This window comes from Drosophila tropicalis, unplaced genomic scaffold, assembly GCF_018151085.1.
Source record: "Drosophila tropicalis isolate 14030-0801.00 unplaced genomic scaffold, ASM1815108v1 contig_845, whole genome shotgun sequence".
NCBI lineage: Eukaryota > Metazoa > Arthropoda > Insecta > Diptera > Drosophilidae > Drosophila > Drosophila tropicalis.
Window position 1 is genome coordinate 11,793,096 of NW_027173338.1, and position 18,261 is coordinate 11,811,356.

An 18,261-nucleotide genomic window follows, 5' to 3' on the forward strand; every position below is an offset into this window, starting at 1 on the left:
AGACGGTTGTCTTGCTCAGATTTCTGTTCGTTTCTTATCTTGAGATAAGAAAACTTGAATGCCAAATCGTAGCCATAAATAGCGCACAGCATCCATTAAATGATTCTCAGTTAAGCCTTCGATGCAACACGGTGTGGAGAAAGTGTACGTTTTTGTTCCCAGAATTCGGATTTAAGAGGAAAACCCTTGGTTATTAGTGCACCAATATGTGTTTGCCGGACGCGATAACGGGCTCTGCTATTCAGAGTGTAGCCACAGCTGTGGGTGAGTCACCTCAAAGAGTTGGGTCCAACAATTAACACGAGGAAGAGTTTTTCCTGCTGTTCAGGTAGCATTTTGTGCTTCAACTTTGGACTTATGTTTGGCATCACCCCCGCACACATGACCCTCTATGAATCGGAGTATGACACACCACTGAATAAAGCCACAGATCCGGCGGGCACAGCCTGGCTAACGGGATATCTCTTTCTGAGCGCTGCAATTGGAGCTCTAGTTTCGGGTTGGTTGGCATTCCGCATAGGACCCAAGTCGGTGTTGCTATGTACTGGACTTTTGCAGATTGTAAGTGAATCTCATTTTATAATGATTTTGGCCCTCTATCGCTTTATATGGCTCCAGGTGGGCTGGTTCTGCATACACTTCGGCTATGATATAGTCCACATTTACGCCTCCCGCTTATTTGCTGGCACGGCATCGGGTGCCGCCTTTGTCGTCCTGCCCATTTACATTAATGAAATCGCCGAGAGTCGCGAAAAGGCAGCAAGTTTGACATTCACCATCGAATTGTGGCGAACACTGGGCATCCTTGCTGGCTTTATCCTTGGCTTCTATGCACCATACGCTTATGTCAATATGGTGGGCTGTGCTGTTTCCTTTGTATTTTCGATGACCTTTCCATTCGTTCAGGAGAGTCCACATTATTTCTTGCGGAAAGGTAATGTGCCCTGTCTGGAGAAGTCATTGCGCTGGTTCCGCGGCATTCGCGACATTGATGATCGCGACAATCCCGAATATTTAGCCGAGTTGGCCGACTTTAAGGCAGAGCTCCAGCGAACGGGTAAAAGTGGTATTGGACCTACGCCCATGTCGAATGGTTATATAATCCGCTTGACTTTTGTTAGCTTTCTGCTGACAGTTTGTGCCAAATTAAGTGGAGTTTTTGTGGAACTCAACTACGCAGCCGACTTTCTTGGAAGAACCGGCTACTCCACAGAGGTCAATTATGTATTACTTGCGGTTGCTCAGTGTGTGGGCGGTTTGTTGGCCCGTCTAATTGGTCCGCGTTTGCCGCGAAAAGTGAGTTGCCCAATAATTTAATTTAATTACCCAACTCACCCAAAAATCTCTTTTTAGCTTTTGCTTTGCGTTTCCTCTTTAATGGCGGCCATTTCGGTCATTATGTTGGCGTTGTTTAAACAGTTTGGCCAATCATGGATGTTCGGTTCGTGGTCGGAGCAATATCTTCCCATTATTTTACTGGCCGTGCAATTGGCTTTTGTCAGCTTTGGCCTATATCCATTGGCTGCTGTGGTAAGCAGCGAACTTTTGCCAACAAAGGTAAGTGCCAAATTAAGGTAAATCAAATTAATTATCCTGGAATTCATTTTCTAATATGGTCTAAAACTCAGATTTTGTTCAAACATAAAAATTGTGTGTCTTCAATACAGAAACCAAAAACTTATCGCACTTAAGTTAAAGTCACTTGAAAGTAATGAGATTTTTCACGTTTTGTTTTTTTGTACAGCTTCACGATGTTCTTTACTCATTGGCATCTGCCGTTTCCTGGTTGCTCCTTTTCGGCATGATTGAGGTTTGTGGAGTCTGTTAATTAATATTATATATATAAGAGTTTACTATAACTGTTTCTGCAGGCCTTCAATGCCGTAAAGTCCACAATAGCTCCTGGCCTGGTGCTCTATCTATGGGTGTTTGCCGCTGCCAGCATCCTTGTGGGTCTTATTTCAATGCCTTTGTTGCCCGAGACACGGAATCGACGTCCTTCGTCTGTGCAGCGCGAACTGGGCTACGTTGACGATGGAGGTGGCGTGGCCAAAATAACAAGTGTTACGAATGGACACATTGCCTCTCATATTTAAGTTGAAAACCACATTGAATTGTTTGTGTTTTTAGGATAACTCTTTTAGGATGCTTAGTAAAAATTAATTACAATTTCAACAACCCTTAAATGTATGCAACAGTTTTACGTGCTTTTCCCCCACCTTCCCAGAGCGATATCACTACTTATGTAGTTAATGGCGCTCTGTGATGAAATTGTTAGTCGCAGACATTATCAGTGTATTTGTCTTATTCGGAAACGTGTTATAATATTTGTCTTACTTGGCTACTTAAGCGGTATAGTTAGTAACAAGTAAAAGTTATCTTATCTCACACTATGGGATTTCGTGGCAAAGACCTTCAGTGGATACATTAGATGGAACTTACGGGAATAATGAATTGAGAAATAATCACACTCCCACACATGTAGGTTTCTCTCAGTGCATACTATCTAAGACGAGTTGCACCCAATGTGGTTAGGCATCACTTTCCCCACACATGGTAAACACCAAGACTTATATCACTTTTTTTTCTTGCACTCCGGGACGTCGCCACCCAACTAATCCAAATTTACGCCTTTTTTTGCTTGAATGATACGCCAAAGTGTCGGAGGCGTCGACAGACGACGTGGTTTGTTATTTGAATAAAATTTACAATCGCAATGCTTAATCTCTGAGCTACTGATATGACTGGTACTAGCTGTTTTAGAAGAATTTGGCGATGAGAGAGCAGAATAGTGCTAAAAATGCGCACCCACAACAAAGGCACTCCTCTATTAGATCCGACGCCTGTAATGCATATCAAATCAGGAAAACAACAACAAACACTTAAGTAAACAACTATTGACACTACTGGTACAAGAGTAATTAGAATTATATACCCCTATATATAAAACACTGAAAAAAACATAACTCATATTTGGGAGAACAAAATCCAGTATCACTGAAATGAAACATCAAAAGTGTATTCAATCTATTAACGAGGAAGGAGGCCGATAAACATTTGGTAATGGTAAGTACTTTTAAAATCATTAACTCTTTGTCAGAGTTGTACTTAACCAGCTGAGATCAAGCTAATATCGATAAATAATGACTTTTTCTCTACTGTGTATTAATATAGTACACAGAGATATATATATTTTTCTTATTGCCTCTCCAGCATAATGCCAGTGATAACAAAAATCCAAACACAAACCACGCTCCCGCAAACACGCACACACCACACTTGTCTGTTATTCTTCCTCTCTCCCTAACTAACTTACAATCTACTGTTTCCATTTACGATTTTAATGAATTATATATAAGTTATCATCCGACAACTGGGCTCGTTTAGTTGGCCACGGGCAAGCGGAACAGGCGTTAGACTCTAACACTACGAGCCTCAACTAAGTAGAGGCTAGAAACACTTATAAACCATAAACGGTTATGGCCAGAAGAAAGCAGTTAATCAAATATTTTACCGTTTGAGTGCCCATCTAAATTCTATCACAACTAACAATGGTTTCCGGCGAGGCTGGCGGTGTTAAATATCAGTATCTGGCTGCAATATGTGGTTGGTAGACTCATTTGTATTTAATAATGTGAAATGTAACTATCCTTTGGATTGAAATTGAGTGAATATCAAAATTATTCACATTGTTTTTAGAAGAAATGTTTCTAAATGAATGCACAAGCCGAATTTATGAGAATCAGTGCCTCTTAAGTCAGGCTTAACTATATAAATGTTTACACACACTTAATTGCTCTTTGCTTTGCCCTTAGTGAACATTATTTCCATTTCGTATGGCGCTTTTTGTGGTTGGCCATCGTCTAGTTTCCTGGAATTGGGTTCGAGTTCGAGTCCTCTGGAGACGGGACCATTAACACCACAGGATCAAGGCTGGGTGGCATCCACCATATGTTTGGGTGGCATTGCTGGCACAATATTTTTCGCTTGGCTGGCAGATCGAATTGGTCGAAAGCAATGTCTCCTGTGGCTAGCTCTCCCCGCCTTGGTCGGTTGGATAATCATACCATTTGCCCGCAATCCTATGCATTTAATAGCAGCTCGCTTCATAGGAGGCACCACAGGTGGCGGTTGCTTTGCTGTCATACCAATTTACACCGCTGAATTGGCTGAGGATAGGTAAGCAGTAATGAAATAATACAATGACAGATTTAATCATATTTATTTCAGCATACGTGGCGTTTTGGGAACTCTGTTGGTGCTGACCTGCAACTTTGGGGTCCTGACCGCCTTCGCATTGGGTTACTACTTCAACTATGCCACTGTGGCATGGATAATGTCTACATTGTCATTTGTATTTGTGGCCTGTTTTTGGTTTATGCCCGAGACACCGCAGCACTTGGCGCAACACAATAAGGTTGAAGAGGCAGAATTATCCTTGAGATACTATCGGAATATAAGGTCACGTGCCTCAAAGGATCTAACTGAAGAGCTCCAATTGGAGTTGCAAAAACTCAGGGTGACAACTGAAACGGATGCCGAGACAAAAGATGATCTGAGCGATGGAAAGGATTCGGGTGTTAGTTGGTCAGACTTTGGTGAGTTTTACAGACAATATATCTCTGAAGTTAAATAATGGCTTAGTGCTCTTCTTCCAGCTGAACCCAAGGCTCGGAAAGCCTTCTGTATTGGCATGGGGCTGGTATTCTTCAATCAAATGTGCGGATGCTTTGCCATGCTCAACTATACGGCCGTAATCTTTAAGCAATCCGGATCGGATCTGTCACCAACGATAAGTGCAATTGTTGTGGGTGCCATTCAGTTGATAGGCACATATTGCTCAACCATTTTGGTCGAGAGATTGGGACGTAAAATCCTATTACTCATTTCTGCAGTGGGCATCTGTCTTGGCCAGTGCTCGATGGGTGGTTTTAGCTTACTTAAGTTCTTAGGACACGATACAAGCTCCTTCAATTGGGTACCCGTGGCTGGCTTCTCCTTTATGCTCTTCATTGCCTCTTGGGGCATGTTGTCTTTGCCATTCCTGGTCATATCCGAGATAATGCCTCCCAAGATACGAAACATGGCTAATATGCTTTGCATGACATTTCTCTGGGTGATAGCCACTTGCACTATTAAGGTAAGTGTTATCTCTACCTTTATACATAATCTCTATCTTTCTCTTTCTTTGACACTTTGCAGGCGATGCCCCTTTTAACTGACTCTATGGGCATGCATGGCACTGTGTTCCTGTTTGCCACCTTCTCCTTTTTTGGGTGCCCTTTTTGTGGCCATTTTTGTGCCAGAGACCAAGGGAAAGACTATTGAAACCCTTTTGGCCAGTTTATAGTGTTAGCGCTTTAATTATGTTATATTGTTATTTTTCTTAATAAAATTCAACCATAAAATCTTAACAAAAAATATCTTTTATCACTGGACAAATAAAAGAATTCGTCTTATGAGTCGGCTGCATTTTGTTATAAATCAAAGTGGGTAATTCCACAATATGCTTGTTTGTTCCTCCACCCTGAACTTGCCACATACATCGAGGTACATACATACATGCATGTATATAAACTGACTATACATACGCATATATGTATTTATTTGAGATAGAAAAACCCTTGATGGGTTTTTAAGTTAATAAACAAGTTACATTGATGTTTGCATTATAGTTCCGATGTATTGGCCTGGAGTTGGGAGTTGGTTCTTAAATATTGAGACAAAATATTTCAGTTTATATTGACAAGGAAACAAAATACCCTGTATTTCTTTCATTAACAAGTTGAATAATGATCTTGGCATATTTAACTAACTTAAATTAGATAAGTGAAGTTTAAAAAGCTTGAGAAAGGTTTGAGTAAAAACTACAGTAAAGAAAATGTTGCCTGTTTTTAGGCGTGGAGCTAAAATAAAACGAAATGTTTTATTAAAATAAAACTTTTATAAAAATAATAAAATAATAGAAAATATATCATACTAAAAATATGATGGATGATTTAAAAATGATTTTGTAAATTTTAAAAGATGCAAATATTCAAGTTTTCAAAAAATATTACGGACAAAGTTTCGTCAATTATATGCTGTGTTACATTTATCCGGCAATTTAATTAAAATATATCTGAATGAAAAGGGTTATTGTAATATTTTTGGCATCTCATGAAATTCAAGGTATTATCCATTCAAGATTGCCGGGAATTTACCTTAATAAAATGACACAGCGTTATCTGCGGAACTAAGAAGTATGCCATAACTATCTCAGAAGAAAATGGCTGGTGACGCCCGAGCGAATGACGGCCAAAATGACGACCGCAGCGCGGAATTACCAGACAATCAGCTGGCATTTGAAAACTTTCATATAAATACAAGGGATAACAGTGATTTAGCAGACACTTAACATATTAGAATAGCTAAAGTAGCACCAACTTTAAACTTGGAAAAATTTAAAATGTTCTTGGAGAACTCTTTGCTGCAGGCCAGGACACGGTATCAACTGTTTGCCACAGTTCTAGGTACATTCCACAAAAAGGGTTTCAATTAATGATATCCTGATGATAGTTTTTCTAATTTTCAGTGAATATTATTACATTTACTCATGGTGTGGGCGTGGGTTGGCTATCGCCCACTCTTACCAAAATATCCACTTCCGACTCTCCGCTGGACTTTCACGTCGACATCGATGAGATATCCTGGATGGGCTCAATGCTGGGCTTGGGTAGCATGTGTGGCAATCTAACCATAGCTTTCTTTTTGGAACGACTTGGCAGAAAGTTTTGCATTTATCTATTGGCTGCTCCCAATGTGGTAAGTCAAAGGAAATTTGTCTAGCAATTTTCATTTTAAAACTCGTGATTTGTAGTGCCTTTGGATTCTCATATACTTGGCCTCAAATGTGGGTTTCTTGTATGCTGCACGCTTTCTCTGTGGCTTTACAGGCGGAGCAGGTTACGTGGTCTTGCCAATATTCATCAGTGAAATAGCTGACAGTAGGTAAATAGTTTTAGTCATCTAATTATTGTCCAAATAGAACTAACAGGAAATTTCTTGAAGGATCCGGGGAGCCTTAAGTTCCATGGTCATGCTATCGGTGAATTTTGGAATTCTGGTTGGTTATATACTTAGCAGTCATCTATCCTATCATGTTGTGCCACTATTGGGCGTTTGCCTGCCCGTGCTCTACTTTTTGGCTGCCCTCTTGCTACCTGAAAGTCCATCGTACCTGCTTAAGCACAGCAAGCAGAAGGAAGCTGAGAAATCGTTGAGATTCTACAAGAATCCCAGAGAAAATGATGAGGAGCAATCCTTTAAAATGGATTTCGAAGAGTTACGCTCGAATATAGCAGCCCAGCAGGCTTTGATCACCGAGCGATTAGGCTTCAGGGATTTGCGTGAGTATTTACAAAACTTTTCGGTGAACAGACAACTAATTTGTTTTTTTCTGTTTAGTAACCAAACCCGCTCTCAAGGGCTTTGCATCGGCTGTGGTTCTGGTGCTGGGTCATCAATGCAGCGGCATATTCAGTTTCGTCAACTATATGTCCACAGTATTCGAAGCCTCCGGTTCCGTATTCGATGTGAACACCTGCACCATTATCATTGGAGTTTTCCAAATTATTGGCGTTTCCACCTCCACCATTTGTGTGGATATTATTGGACGCCGTATCCTTATGTTGATCTCTACTTTTGGCATTGGACTGGGATGCATTATCTTTGGCTTCTTTACTTATTACGCTCACCAGTATGACTTGAGTAGATGGAATTGGATTCCTTTAGTGCTGATGATCATATTGGTTTATCTAGCCAATGTGGGGCTAAATGGATTATTTTTCCTTGTCCTTGTAGAGATTTTCCCAGCCAAGGTAAGACTAATGAAATTAATTTAAAGTTTTTATCAAAGTCTTATATATTGTTTTTTCAGATACGATCGTTGGCTACTTCTATATCATTGGTATTTCTAAGTGGAGTACTCTTTGGCACACTGAAAGTGTTTCCATTAATGCTTCACTATCTGGGCATATCGGTGACCATGTGGTTTTCGGCCTGTTCTGGTTTTATCACTTTTCTATACTTTATGTTCTGCCTTCCAGAGACGAAAGGCAAATCAATGGTTGTAGATTGAAATGAAGACCTTACAGTCAGCAAGATTAGACGTGACCGACTTCAAAAGATTTTGAAGTACGGTATTAATTATTTTGTTTTCTGAAGAAATTAATTATGTATTAAGTATGTTGAATAAATTAAACAAAATTACTACCACATATCGTTCATATTTCTAATTCTTTTAATATTACTCGAATATTTTCATAAAAAGAACATCCAAAATGTAAAGAAAATGATTGAATGAAATCTATAATTAATAACACAGGCCGACATTTTTGAGGTCTTTAAAAAGTGTTTTAAGTTTTTAAGTGCTGATCCCGGCCCTGTACTTAGTTTTTCTCCATCACGTCAGGATTTGGAAAAAAATGCGTTAAAATTATTCAAAATCATTTGCAATATATTATTCCATGGTGTAAGCATAATATTGTACTAAAAACTTTATTATTTTATCATATTTATATATTAGGCTTGATTTAAAAGAAATTTACAAAATATCAAAGAGGGTTTTATTTGTTATAAGGCATAATATCTTACACTTTGGATATGGTTCTATAATGAATTGTCTGCTTTAAAGAATTATGGGAATCTGCTGCGTTAACAAATTGTTTATTAGTTATATGTGCAAACAAGAACTAATTTTCTTACATAGAATATTCTAAAATCTAATAAAAAAGTTCAAATATTTTGTTGAAACTTTCTATAGTATACTTTTGGGTGCCTATTTTCCAACCCCGGATCTCCAGATTTCACAAAATCTGGACGTGATGGACAAAAACCAAGTATGCAGCGAACCCGAATTACTGAAGAACACATCTCAAGTTAAATTATGTCGGCCTGTGTAATGAATAACGACAGTAATTATAGAAAGATGAAAGATTGTTTTTCGTGTCATTCATAAAAACCCGAAATATCATAGGTTTCCAGTTCTGTTTATTCACTTTGATAAACCATTCGAAATACAACCCCATAAAAGTGAACTAATTTATAATCGGCAACTATAAACCTAGCCTAACAGAATATATATTTATCTGTGTTTAATCTCTATATCCGAAACAAAAATGTTACATACATATAATTGCTGTAGACATTCTGTTGCAAAACGTAGTAGTTACATCCATTATGAATCGGAGAAACGCATAAACAAACGTTCACTGTTATCTCAGGGGGGACAGACAGTCGGGCCCCTTTTTTTGTTGTGTCTAAGGAGCTAACAGGCATTGACATTGTTTAACTTTGAAGGGTGGCCATAGGCTTAAGCAAATCTTATCACCTCCATTGTCTATTTGCCTTGTGAAATTTGCATTTGGTCGTGGGCCAACAGATGTTTAGAAACTTAAGGCTTAATCTTTTGTTTGCACATAATTGTTTACGAATTGGATCGGCCATAGGAATGGGGATCTCGAATGAATATGGGCCATGTGGTGGCAATTAAAGAGAATCCCATAAACGTTATCATCTGATACATGTTGGATTCTACTACAAGTAAGCCAACGTCTGGGCACATTTGTGATTTAACAGTCAGTGGAATTGGACAACTTCGTGGAATAAACAATTATGAGTAAATTCTTTAAAGATTCCTTACTGCAGCCGCAGACCCGTTATCAATTGTTGGCCACAGTCATAGGTAAGAAAAGTCCTCGAAAACGGAACTAAATGAGTAAATATAATTCAAATTTCATAGTGAATATCATAACATTTGGCCATGGTGTGGGTGTTGGCTGGCTTTCGCCCACTTTAACCAAGATATCCACTTCCGATTCGCCATTGGACTTTGAAGTGGGCATAACTGAGATATCCTGGCTGGGCTCCATGTTGGGCCTAGGCAGTTTATGTGGCAATCTAACCATAGCATTTCTCTTGGAACGGATGGGTAGAAAGTTTTGCCTATATCTGCTGGCAGGTCCCTATGCGGTAAGATAAGCCATCGCTAAATCTACTCACGCACTAAGTATCCGTTCTCTGGTCAAAGTGCCTTTGGATATTGATCTATTGCGCATCCGATGTGGCCTACCTATATGCAGCTCGTTTTCTTTGCGGCTTCACGGGGGAGCTGGCTATGTGGTGGTACCCATATTCATCAGTGAAGTGGCCGACAGCAGGTTGTATCCTCGAACCACACTCACAAAATAAATCTATTGATGTTTGTTTTTCGTTACTGCAGAATTCGTGGATCCTTAACTTCTATGGTTATGCTCTCCGTTAATTTAGGTATTTTAGCTGGCTACATTTTAAGCACTTATCTGGCTTATCATATTGTGCCATTTTTGGCCATTTGTTTGCCAATCGCCTACTTTGCGGCCAATCTAATGTTACCCGAAACGGCGCCCTATTTACTGAAACGCAGTCGATTGCAGGCAGCAGAGACTTCGTTTCGCTATTACCAGAATAAAGAGGACACGTCAGCAAAATTCGATGAATTAAAAACGGCCATCAGATCTCAACAGGCTCAGAACGACACGGCTATAACCTACAAGGACCTGAGTGAGTTCTGACTACTCGAAAGTTTATTCCCAATATATTATCAATTCTCTTGATTTCCAGTTACGAAACCAGCCATTAAAGCCTTCACTTCGTCAATCGTCCTGTCCACTGGTTATCAATTCAGCGGTGTCTTTAGTTTTATCAACTATATGTCTGATATATTTGCCTCATCGGGTTCGATATTGGATGTGAACACTTGCACTATAATAGTTGGTGTAGTACAGATTGTGGGTGTCTATACATCGACAATATTTGTGGACATTGTGGGTCGCCGCATCCTGATGCTAATCTCTACTCTGGGCATTGGCCTGGGATGTATAGCGTTTGGATGTTTTACCTTCTATGCCCAGCAATATGATTTAAGCGAATTCAATTGGTTGCCTTTGGTATTAATGATTCTGATCATATACTTGGCCAATATTGGATTAATTGGGATATTCTTTGTGGTTTTGGTGGAACTATTTCCGGCCAAGGTAAAAGCTGGAAATCTTATTTGTTTTCTTTTTAAAATTCGTCTTTACCTGTTTCAGATTCGCTCTTTGGCCACTTCCATGTCTGTGGTATTTCTGAGTCTCCTGGTCTTTTGCACTTTGAAATTGTTTCCATTACTTTTACATTATTATGGCATTTCTATTACCATGTGGTTCTCGGCCGTTTCCAGTCTATTGACATTCCTGTATTTTTTTGTTTTCTTGGATGAAACTAAAGGCAAATCCATGATAGAAGATTAAGCAAAATATAAGATAGAACACCTGGCAAATTTGTAAAAAAAGCTAAACCTGATAACAAAAAGAAAGAAAAGTAAAAATAAGCAGCAACAATAAACCAGTTTGTCTTTTACGAGAAGTTATAAAAAGCTCTCCCTCAATTTAGAAATCTAGCGAGATAGGCCACAACAAAAAGCTAGCAGTCTAGACAAGCATCTTAAGTCATTTAGTTAGTCAGTCACAATCGGAGGATTCACCATGAAGCTGCAAACGAAAATTCGCTCAATGTTTAGTAACCCAAATTGTTTATTAAGTCAACGTAATCGTCATCAATTATTGGTTACACTCTTGGGTAAAAAGTCATCCTCTTTTTTTCCATAAAATAGAAATAAAATTTTGTTGTTCTCTAGTCAATATAGCCACTTTTTGTCATGGCCTGGGAGCTGGATGGATATCACCAGTGATGAGAGACTTACAAACCGAAAACTCTCCTTTACCGTTTGAGGTGTATGTAAATGAAATATCTTGGATAGGTTCCATTGTGGGCATAGGCAGTGTTGTGGGTAATCTATTGGCTGGTCTGCTGCAAGATCGTATTGGACGAAAACTGGTCATGTATGGCATAGCTATTCCTTATACGGTAGGATTTAGATAACTATTTGGTTTAAACATACTTATGTTTCTTACTCTCCTTTCTAGAGCTTCTGGTTATTGATTTATTTTGCTCAAAGTGTAGAATACTTATATGTGGGTCGTTTTTTGGCCGGCATGACAGGGGGCTCCAGCTATGTGGTTCTTCCCACATTCATAAGTGAGATTGCTGACGCCAAGTGAGTAGTTTTCAAGCTTAATCTCGACGAACTTGATCGTTTTATCATATTACTCTTTCAGCATACGAGGTCGTTTGGGCTCTATGATTTTGCTGTCGGTGAATGCTGGCGTTCTAACTGGCTATGTGGTGTCCACAAATGTTGCCTACTTTACGGCGCCCATGTATATAATCCTTTTACCCATTTGCTATTTCATTTGCAACTTCTTTTTCCCAGAAACTCCAAATCATTTGATTAAGAAAAACAAATTCCTCGAAGCAGAGAAATCATTTCGTTTCTACAAGAATATTGACAAGAATGATCAACGTTCGATGAGTGAGTTTGAGGATCTTAAGGCACAATTGACCAAGGAGCAGGACTTAAGCGGCAAATCTCTCAGTTATCAAGATTTTAGTGAGTGTCACAAAAAAGTTTATGGAAATTTTTTTTATGATACATGTCTCCGTTTTGTGTGTTTAGCTAATAGACCAGCATTTAAGGCTTATGCCTCGGCCTTTGTTCTACTGATGTCGAATCAGTTTAGCGGCAGTTTCTGTGTCACCACATATGTGGCCGATATCTTCACTGCCTCGCATACCACACTCGATGTGAATACTTGTACAATTATAATTGGCGTAATGCAGATTGTGGGCAATTACGTGACGACTTTGTTGTGTGATAAATACGGTCGTCGGATCCTGATGTTGGTGTCCACACTGGGTGCCAGTTTGTGCCTGGCGGCCTTCGGCGCTTACACATATTTCGCCCAACTCTATGACTTGACGGCTGTGGGTTGGTTGCCCCTTTTAATTCTATCCCTCTATGTTTTTTTGTGCAACATAGGCCTAGTGGGTTGCCTATTTGTGGTGCTTGTCGAGGTATTTCCCAATAAGGTAACTAATCTGTTTAAATGATTGACGTTAGGATAAACACATAAGTATTAATTGGCACTTTACTTACTTACAGATACGCACAGCGGCAGTTTCCACATTTGTCGTAATTTTGAGCTTTACTGTCTTCCTTACGCTGAAAATGTTTCCCATTTGTGTGGCTTTTTGGGGCATTTCGGTGACCATGTGGTGTTGTAGTGGCTTCTCCCTGGCCGGTTTTCTCTATTTTCTATTGTTTCTTGAGGAAACCAAAGGCAAATCGCTTCTGGCATAAGATAAAACTGTTTTTTTTTTTGCATTATCAGAGTATATTTTATCCCAGATTATTTCTAATAGCCCCAGGGGCATTGTTGATGAGTTAGGCGGGCGAGCGATTAGTCGTATAGGATACTTGGCCGAAACAAGACTGAGAAGTTTAGGAATTGTTAAATTGTTGTATGAATAAATTGAAAAGAACTTAAGAGAATTGAGCATTTTATTTATTTGTTGAAACGCATAAATCGTTTCGCTCGTTCTCGGAAAGGAACAGCCTTTGGCTAAAAAAAAAAACAAAAGCAAATATATAATATAAGTTAGTAAAGAAAATAAATCTGATAACTACGAAAAAAGAAACAACAAAATATCTGTTTGTTTTTACGAGAAGTTATCATAAAGCTCTGTATCAACATAGATTCTAGCGCGAAGCGTTAGAGCTAAAATCGTCTTGACTACATTCATTCGGTCAGTCATAATCTGAGGATACAACATGAAACTCTTCGAGCGCCCCAATTGCTTGCTGAACCGCAGAAATCGAGTTCAACTGTTTACCACATTGTTGAGTGAGTAGCCTTAGAGTGTGCAGTTTCATAGCAGCAGGTTAAAATAAAAAGTGCAACTTTTCCTACAGTGAATCTTATTTCGGTTTCCCATGGCATAGGCGTTGGTTGGCTATCGCCCACTTTGCGTAAATTACAAACTCCCCTGTCGCCGCTCAGTTTCGAGTTGGTTGTCTCGGAAGTCTCCTGGGTCGGTTCCATGCTGGGGATTGGCTCCATGACTGGAAATATTCTCGTCGGATCCATTTTAGGGCGCATTGGCAGCAAATGGTGTCTCCTGCTCATTGCCATACCACATTCGGTAGGGAGTTGGCAAATCGTTTTAAATGAATGAATCAATGATTGGCAAATCTTACATTTCGCAGTGCTTTTGGTTTTTGGTGTATTTTGCTAACAGTGTGGAGTTTCTTTATGTGGGACGCCTTCTGGCTGGCATCACGGGTGGCGGCATGTATATCGTTCATCCCATTTTTCTCAGTGAAATCGCAGATGCCAAGTAAGTGTGAGCTTCCCAAAATGATTTATTAGCCATTTGAATCCGAGAATGACTAATCCCATTATGATAAGGCACTAAGCTCTATTTCAATATCATTTGTACACGATGATGTTTGATGTTGGCACATACAAAGCAGCTGCTGCTTACACTAGTTAACAAAAGTACAGAGCTTTTATTTGATATTCGTAACAAAAACATCTGAAATATTTGCGGGTAAATAATCCCTAAATCAGAGCCGTCGCGGGGAACTCTACCGCCAGGTAAAACCAGAATCATAAGTCCTACGTCCAGCCGACGTTTGAATACTCTTATATCGCTGCATGATCTAAAACTCGATCTGTTCTTGAAAAAGCAAGTACCCCTTTTGCAAGGGTATAAAAAAGGGTGGGTTTTCCCACAGCTTTTGTTAGGCTTTTGTGTTGTGCATTGTAAAGTCATACAACTAATCTCTTGTCTAAGACACTAAACAAATGAGCTTAATTCGGTTTTCATTTTACAGCATTCGCGGCACGTTCTCGGCCATGGTCATGTTGTCGGTGAATGTCGGGGTGCTAGTGGGTTATATTATGGGGACTCATCTGGCATATCATCTCATTCCTTGGCTGGTATTGATATGTCCCCTCTCCTATTTCATATGCGTATTGCTGTTTATCAAGGAATCGCCTATGCATTTAATCAGAAATGGAGATTTCAAGAGTGCCGAGCAATCCTTTCGTCATTACAAGAATATTAAAGATAGTGATTCGTTGAGTGATCAGGATAAGGCCATGGAAGAGTTTGAGAAGATGAAAATCGCTTTGACCAAGGGTGAAGAGTTTCAGGATAAAATTACGCCAAAGGACTTTGGTGGGTTTCCGTGAAATTAAAAAGCTAATTGAAAATTGATGAACATGTCTTCCAAAGTTTCCCCAGCCGCGTTGAGAGCCTATGGACCTGCTTTCGTTATACTGATAGCCAACCAATTCAGTGGCCTGTTCACCATGGTCAATTATATGTCGGATATCTTTGCCCAATCGGGCAGCACCATGGATCCCAATTTCTGTACAATAATCATTGGAGCAGTACAAATATTGGGCACATATGTCACCACCCTATTGTGCGATGTTTGTGGTCGTAAGCTGCTTATGTTAATATCCACCGGAGGTGTGGCTGTTAGTCTAACTGCCTTTGGCTTCTTCACCCACTATGCTGGCATCTTTGACATGAGCGAGTGGAGCTGGGTGCCTTTGGTCCTGATGTCGTTCGACATCTTCTTGGGCAATATTGGCCTTGTCGGATGCTTTTTCGTTTGCCTTGTCGAAGTATTTCCAGTTAAAGTGAGTTCAATTGCATTTGTTTATTGAATTCTGACGAATTGGATTATCTTTCAGATACGTGCCAAAGCTGCCTCCATGGCCATAGTGGTTTGCAGCTCATTCGTTTTCGTTATGCTCAATATTTTCCCACTTTGCCTAGCCCATTGGGGTATATCAGCAACTATGTGGGCCTGTGCGGGCATTACAGGATTTGCATTTGTATTCTTTTTCTACTTTCTAAGAGAAACCAAAGGCAAGTCCATGCTAGAAGATTGAGCATTTAATAAAGAGAGATGGGAAAAATAAATGTTACATTAATTTGTGTTTCCATCTTAGAGATAGTAGATCGAAAATTCGTGATGCAAATCAGAGATAAAACTGACACCACGTAGATACAACTGATAAGGTGTCTGAGGTGACTGCCTGCGGTCAGTCTTAAGTTAATTTCACCACAATTTTAGACTGGAAATCTAATCGGCTTAGACAAACAACTTTAATCTGAGAATATCTCCAAAGTAAACCTAATTAGCTACTACTTATGCCCACCTCGAGGAGCCATCTGTTCTCAGTTATTAGATACCTCTCGACTGAAGCGCGACTAAATTTCCAGAGTTCAAAATGCTGCAGAGACTTATTCAACGACCAAATTGCCTTTTAAATGTTAGAAATCGACATCAATTTCTTACTGCATTGTTGGGTAGGAATTTTAGTTCGAATCATATTATCAGTTACCAATTAGCATCACTTTCTCTAGTCAATCTTATGGCCATTTCACATGGCATCGGTGTGGGCTGGCTTTCACCGACTCTGAGGAAACTGCAATCACAGGACTCTCCGGTTGGTTTCACGCTCGATGTCAATGAAATATCCTGGGTTGGCGCCATGTTGGGTCTTGGTGCTGTTACGGGTAACATTCTGCTAGGCTGCCTAATAGGCCGTTTAGGCAGCAAATTGTGTTTACTCTTCTTGGCCTTTCCGAATACGGTAATTTCCCAGTGGTAATTGCTTTTAATAATTATTCAATTGTGATTTAACTTGTTTTCTGCCTATTTTTGCAGTGCTTTTGGCTATTGGTTTACTTTGCTGAGAGTGTGGAATATCTCTTTGTGGCTCGTCTTTTGGCTGGCATCTCTAGTGGTGGCATGTACATTGTTCATCCCATTTTCCTTAGTGAGATTTCCAGTGCTAAGTAAGTAGATAGCAAAATCAGATAAAATGGATTAAGTTAGCTCAAAGCAAATCAAACGTGCATAACCAACAGCAAAGAACATTGACAAGCTTTGTCTATGCTTCAGTTCTGATTCATTGATTTATGGCCAACAAGTGAAACAACTGAAAAAAACTAAACTAAAGATAACTTGTCTTATGCAGCTCCATCACTTTTACTACAAGTAATCCTTCTGTTAGCAGAAACGATTGAATAGTAATGCTCAAAATATAGAAAATGAGACTTTAAAGCTTTTTTCTTGTCTATAACTAGAAATTGTTTCTTTTTTCAGTATTCGCGGCACCTTGTCATCTATGTTAATGCTGTACATGAATATGGGAGTATTACTTGGCTACATATTGGCCACTCATCTACCTTACTTTCTGATAACATGGCTGGTGATATGTTGTCCCATCGCATACTTTCTTTCTGTACTCTTGTTTGTTAAGGAATCTCCCATGCATCTGATTCGAAAGGGCAGAGTAACAGAGGCTTATAAATCATTCCGATACTATAAAAACATCAAGGACGACGATCATGAGATGAACAATGAATTCGAGACCATGAGAATCGCTTTGACCAAAGGAAATCAATTGAAAGATGGCTTGACACTTAGAGATTTTTGTAGGTATTCCTACTGCATGAGTATCCAGTTGATAATGCGAATCTTTCAGGTACACCTGCTGCGGTCAAGGCTTATGGTATTGGATTGGTCCTGATAATGACTAATCAGTTCAGTTGCCTGTTCCCCATGATTAACTATATGTCAGATATTTTTGCCCAGTCGGGCAGCGCAATGGATCCCAATTTTTGTTCAATCATCATTGGAGCGGTGCAAATATTGGGCACCTATGGCACTACCCTACTCTGTGACATCTGTGGACGCAAATTGCTGCTCCTGGTGTCCACTGCGGGAGTTACAGTGAGTTTAACTGCCTTTGGCTTCTTCACCCACTATGCTGGCATCTATGACTTGCGGGAATGGAGCTGGGTACCCCTAGTTTTGATGTCTCTGTACATATTTCTGGGTAATATTGGATTGATTGGCTGCTTCTTTGTGTGCCTTGTCGAAATATTTCCCCTGAAGGTGAGTGAAAAAACCACGACTAGAGTTGACTTGCTAAACAAAACTATATTCTAGATTCGAGCCAAAGCTGCATCCATTGCCATTGTTCTAACCAGTTGTGTGGTTTCCTTGTTACTATTGATCTTTCCACTCTGCCTCGCCCACTGGGGCATCTCGGCAACAATGTGGTCATGTGCGGGAATTACGGGCGGTGGCTTCTGCTTCCTACTGCCCTTCCTCAAGGAGACCAAAGGCAAATCCATGCTTGATGATTGAGAGGCTTTTGCTTTTAAATATTTCATATTATGTATATTTTAAATAAATTTAATTACATATAATTAGTTAATATATAAACAAAATACAATTTATGCAATATGTTTTATACAAAAAATATT

General features: G+C 39.6%; 6 protein-coding genes across 7 annotated transcripts; all 6 read left to right on the plus strand.

Moving 5' to 3' along the window:
• The first annotated feature begins 118 nt into the window (after window positions 1-118).
• Window positions 119-2,186, plus strand: LOC137581020 (facilitated trehalose transporter Tret1). The gene is made up of 6 exons (XM_068295175.1): window positions 119-264; window positions 329-561; window positions 619-1,296; window positions 1,354-1,557; window positions 1,745-1,810; window positions 1,872-2,186. The coding sequence occupies exons 1-6, from the start codon at window positions 207-209 to the stop codon at window positions 2,094-2,096; spliced, it is 1,464 nt and encodes a 487-aa protein (XP_068151276.1). The 5' UTR covers window positions 119-206; the 3' UTR covers window positions 2,097-2,186.
• Window positions 2,187-3,232: 1,046 nt separating this feature from the next.
• Window positions 3,233-11,431, plus strand: LOC137580876 (uncharacterized). The gene is given in 13 exon segments (XM_068295015.1): window positions 3,233-3,606; window positions 3,816-4,179; window positions 4,231-4,598; window positions 4,659-5,186; window positions 6,575-6,804; window positions 6,860-6,986; window positions 9,653-9,724; window positions 9,782-10,011; window positions 10,070-10,139; window positions 10,142-10,199; window positions 10,262-10,581; window positions 10,642-11,054; window positions 11,112-11,431. Coding segments are annotated over 13 exon segments (3,036 nt in total). The 5' UTR covers window positions 3,233-3,551; the 3' UTR covers window positions 11,313-11,431.
• On the plus strand, window positions 7,073-8,119 carry LOC137580819 (facilitated trehalose transporter Tret1-like). The gene is made up of 3 exons (XM_068294945.1): window positions 7,073-7,388; window positions 7,447-7,859; window positions 7,919-8,119. Exons 1-3 carry the CDS (start codon window positions 7,073-7,075, stop codon window positions 8,117-8,119), a joined length of 930 nt encoding a protein of 309 aa, XP_068151046.1.
• Window positions 11,432-11,536: 105 nt separating the features above from the next.
• LOC137580820 (facilitated trehalose transporter Tret1) lies at window positions 11,537-13,379 on the plus strand. The gene is made up of 6 exons (XM_068294947.1): window positions 11,537-11,640; window positions 11,699-11,928; window positions 11,988-12,118; window positions 12,180-12,511; window positions 12,578-12,990; window positions 13,064-13,379. The coding sequence occupies exons 1-6, from the start codon at window positions 11,547-11,549 to the stop codon at window positions 13,259-13,261; spliced, it is 1,398 nt and encodes a 465-aa protein (XP_068151048.1). The 5' UTR covers window positions 11,537-11,546; the 3' UTR covers window positions 13,262-13,379.
• LOC137580818 (facilitated trehalose transporter Tret1) lies at window positions 13,379-15,984 on the plus strand. Its single transcript, XM_068294944.1, has 6 exons — window positions 13,379-13,805; window positions 13,874-14,103; window positions 14,168-14,298; window positions 14,798-15,144; window positions 15,202-15,614; window positions 15,669-15,984. The coding sequence occupies exons 1-6, from the start codon at window positions 13,733-13,735 to the stop codon at window positions 15,867-15,869; spliced, it is 1,395 nt and encodes a 464-aa protein (XP_068151045.1). The 5' UTR covers window positions 13,379-13,732; the 3' UTR covers window positions 15,870-15,984.
• Window positions 15,985-16,167: 183 nt separating this feature from the next.
• LOC137581474 (facilitated trehalose transporter Tret1-like) lies at window positions 16,168-18,251 on the plus strand. 2 transcript variants are annotated; one of them, XM_068295721.1, is made up of 6 exons: window positions 16,168-16,290; window positions 16,348-16,577; window positions 16,652-16,782; window positions 17,093-17,424; window positions 17,475-17,887; window positions 17,942-18,251. In XM_068295721.1, the coding sequence occupies exons 1-6, from the start codon at window positions 16,212-16,214 to the stop codon at window positions 18,140-18,142; spliced, it is 1,386 nt and encodes a 461-aa protein (XP_068151822.1). In that variant the 5' UTR covers window positions 16,168-16,211; the 3' UTR covers window positions 18,143-18,251. The 2 variants fall into 2 exon arrangements, with proteins under 2 accessions (XP_068151822.1, XP_068151821.1); XM_068295720.1 differs by having other exon boundaries at window positions 16,204-16,290; window positions 16,333-16,577.
• The last annotated feature ends 10 nt before the right edge of the window (window positions 18,252-18,261 follow it).

Coding starts and splice junctions, on each gene's coding strand:
- LOC137580820 (XM_068294947.1), top strand. CDS start 11,547: ATGAAGCTGCAAACGAAAATTCGCTCAATGTTTAGTAACCCAAATTGT. Junction 11,641..11,698: donor ATTATTGGTTACACTCTTGG/GTAAAAAGTCAT, acceptor GTTGTTCTCTAG/TCAATATAGCCACTTTTTGT. Junction 12,991..13,063: donor TCGAGGTATTTCCCAATAAG/GTAACTAATCTG, acceptor ACTTACTTACAG/ATACGCACAGCGGCAGTTTC.
- LOC137581020 (XM_068295175.1), top strand. CDS start 207: ATGTGTTTGCCGGACGCGATAACGGGCTCTGCTATTCAGAGTGTAGCC. Junction 265..328: donor GAGTGTAGCCACAGCTGTGG/GTGAGTCACCTC, acceptor CCTGCTGTTCAG/GTAGCATTTTGTGCTTCAAC. Junction 1,558..1,744: donor GCGAACTTTTGCCAACAAAG/GTAAGTGCCAAA, acceptor TTTTTTGTACAG/CTTCACGATGTTCTTTACTC.
- LOC137580818 (XM_068294944.1), top strand. CDS start 13,733: ATGAAACTCTTCGAGCGCCCCAATTGCTTGCTGAACCGCAGAAATCGA. Junction 14,104..14,167: donor TCATTGCCATACCACATTCG/GTAGGGAGTTGG, acceptor TACATTTCGCAG/TGCTTTTGGTTTTTGGTGTA. Junction 15,145..15,201: donor AATTACGCCAAAGGACTTTG/GTGGGTTTCCGT, acceptor TGTCTTCCAAAG/TTTCCCCAGCCGCGTTGAGA.
- LOC137580819 (XM_068294945.1), top strand. CDS start 7,073: ATGGTCATGCTATCGGTGAATTTTGGAATTCTGGTTGGTTATATACTT. Junction 7,389..7,446: donor ATTAGGCTTCAGGGATTTGC/GTGAGTATTTAC, acceptor TTTTCTGTTTAG/TAACCAAACCCGCTCTCAAG. Junction 7,860..7,918: donor TAGAGATTTTCCCAGCCAAG/GTAAGACTAATG, acceptor TTGTTTTTTCAG/ATACGATCGTTGGCTACTTC.
- LOC137581474 (XM_068295720.1), top strand. CDS start 16,212: ATGCTGCAGAGACTTATTCAACGACCAAATTGCCTTTTAAATGTTAGA. Junction 16,291..16,332: donor ATTTCTTACTGCATTGTTGG/GTAGGAATTTTA, acceptor GTTACCAATTAG/CATCACTTTCTCTAGTCAAT. Junction 16,578..16,651: donor TCTTGGCCTTTCCGAATACG/GTAATTTCCCAG, acceptor CTATTTTTGCAG/TGCTTTTGGCTATTGGTTTA.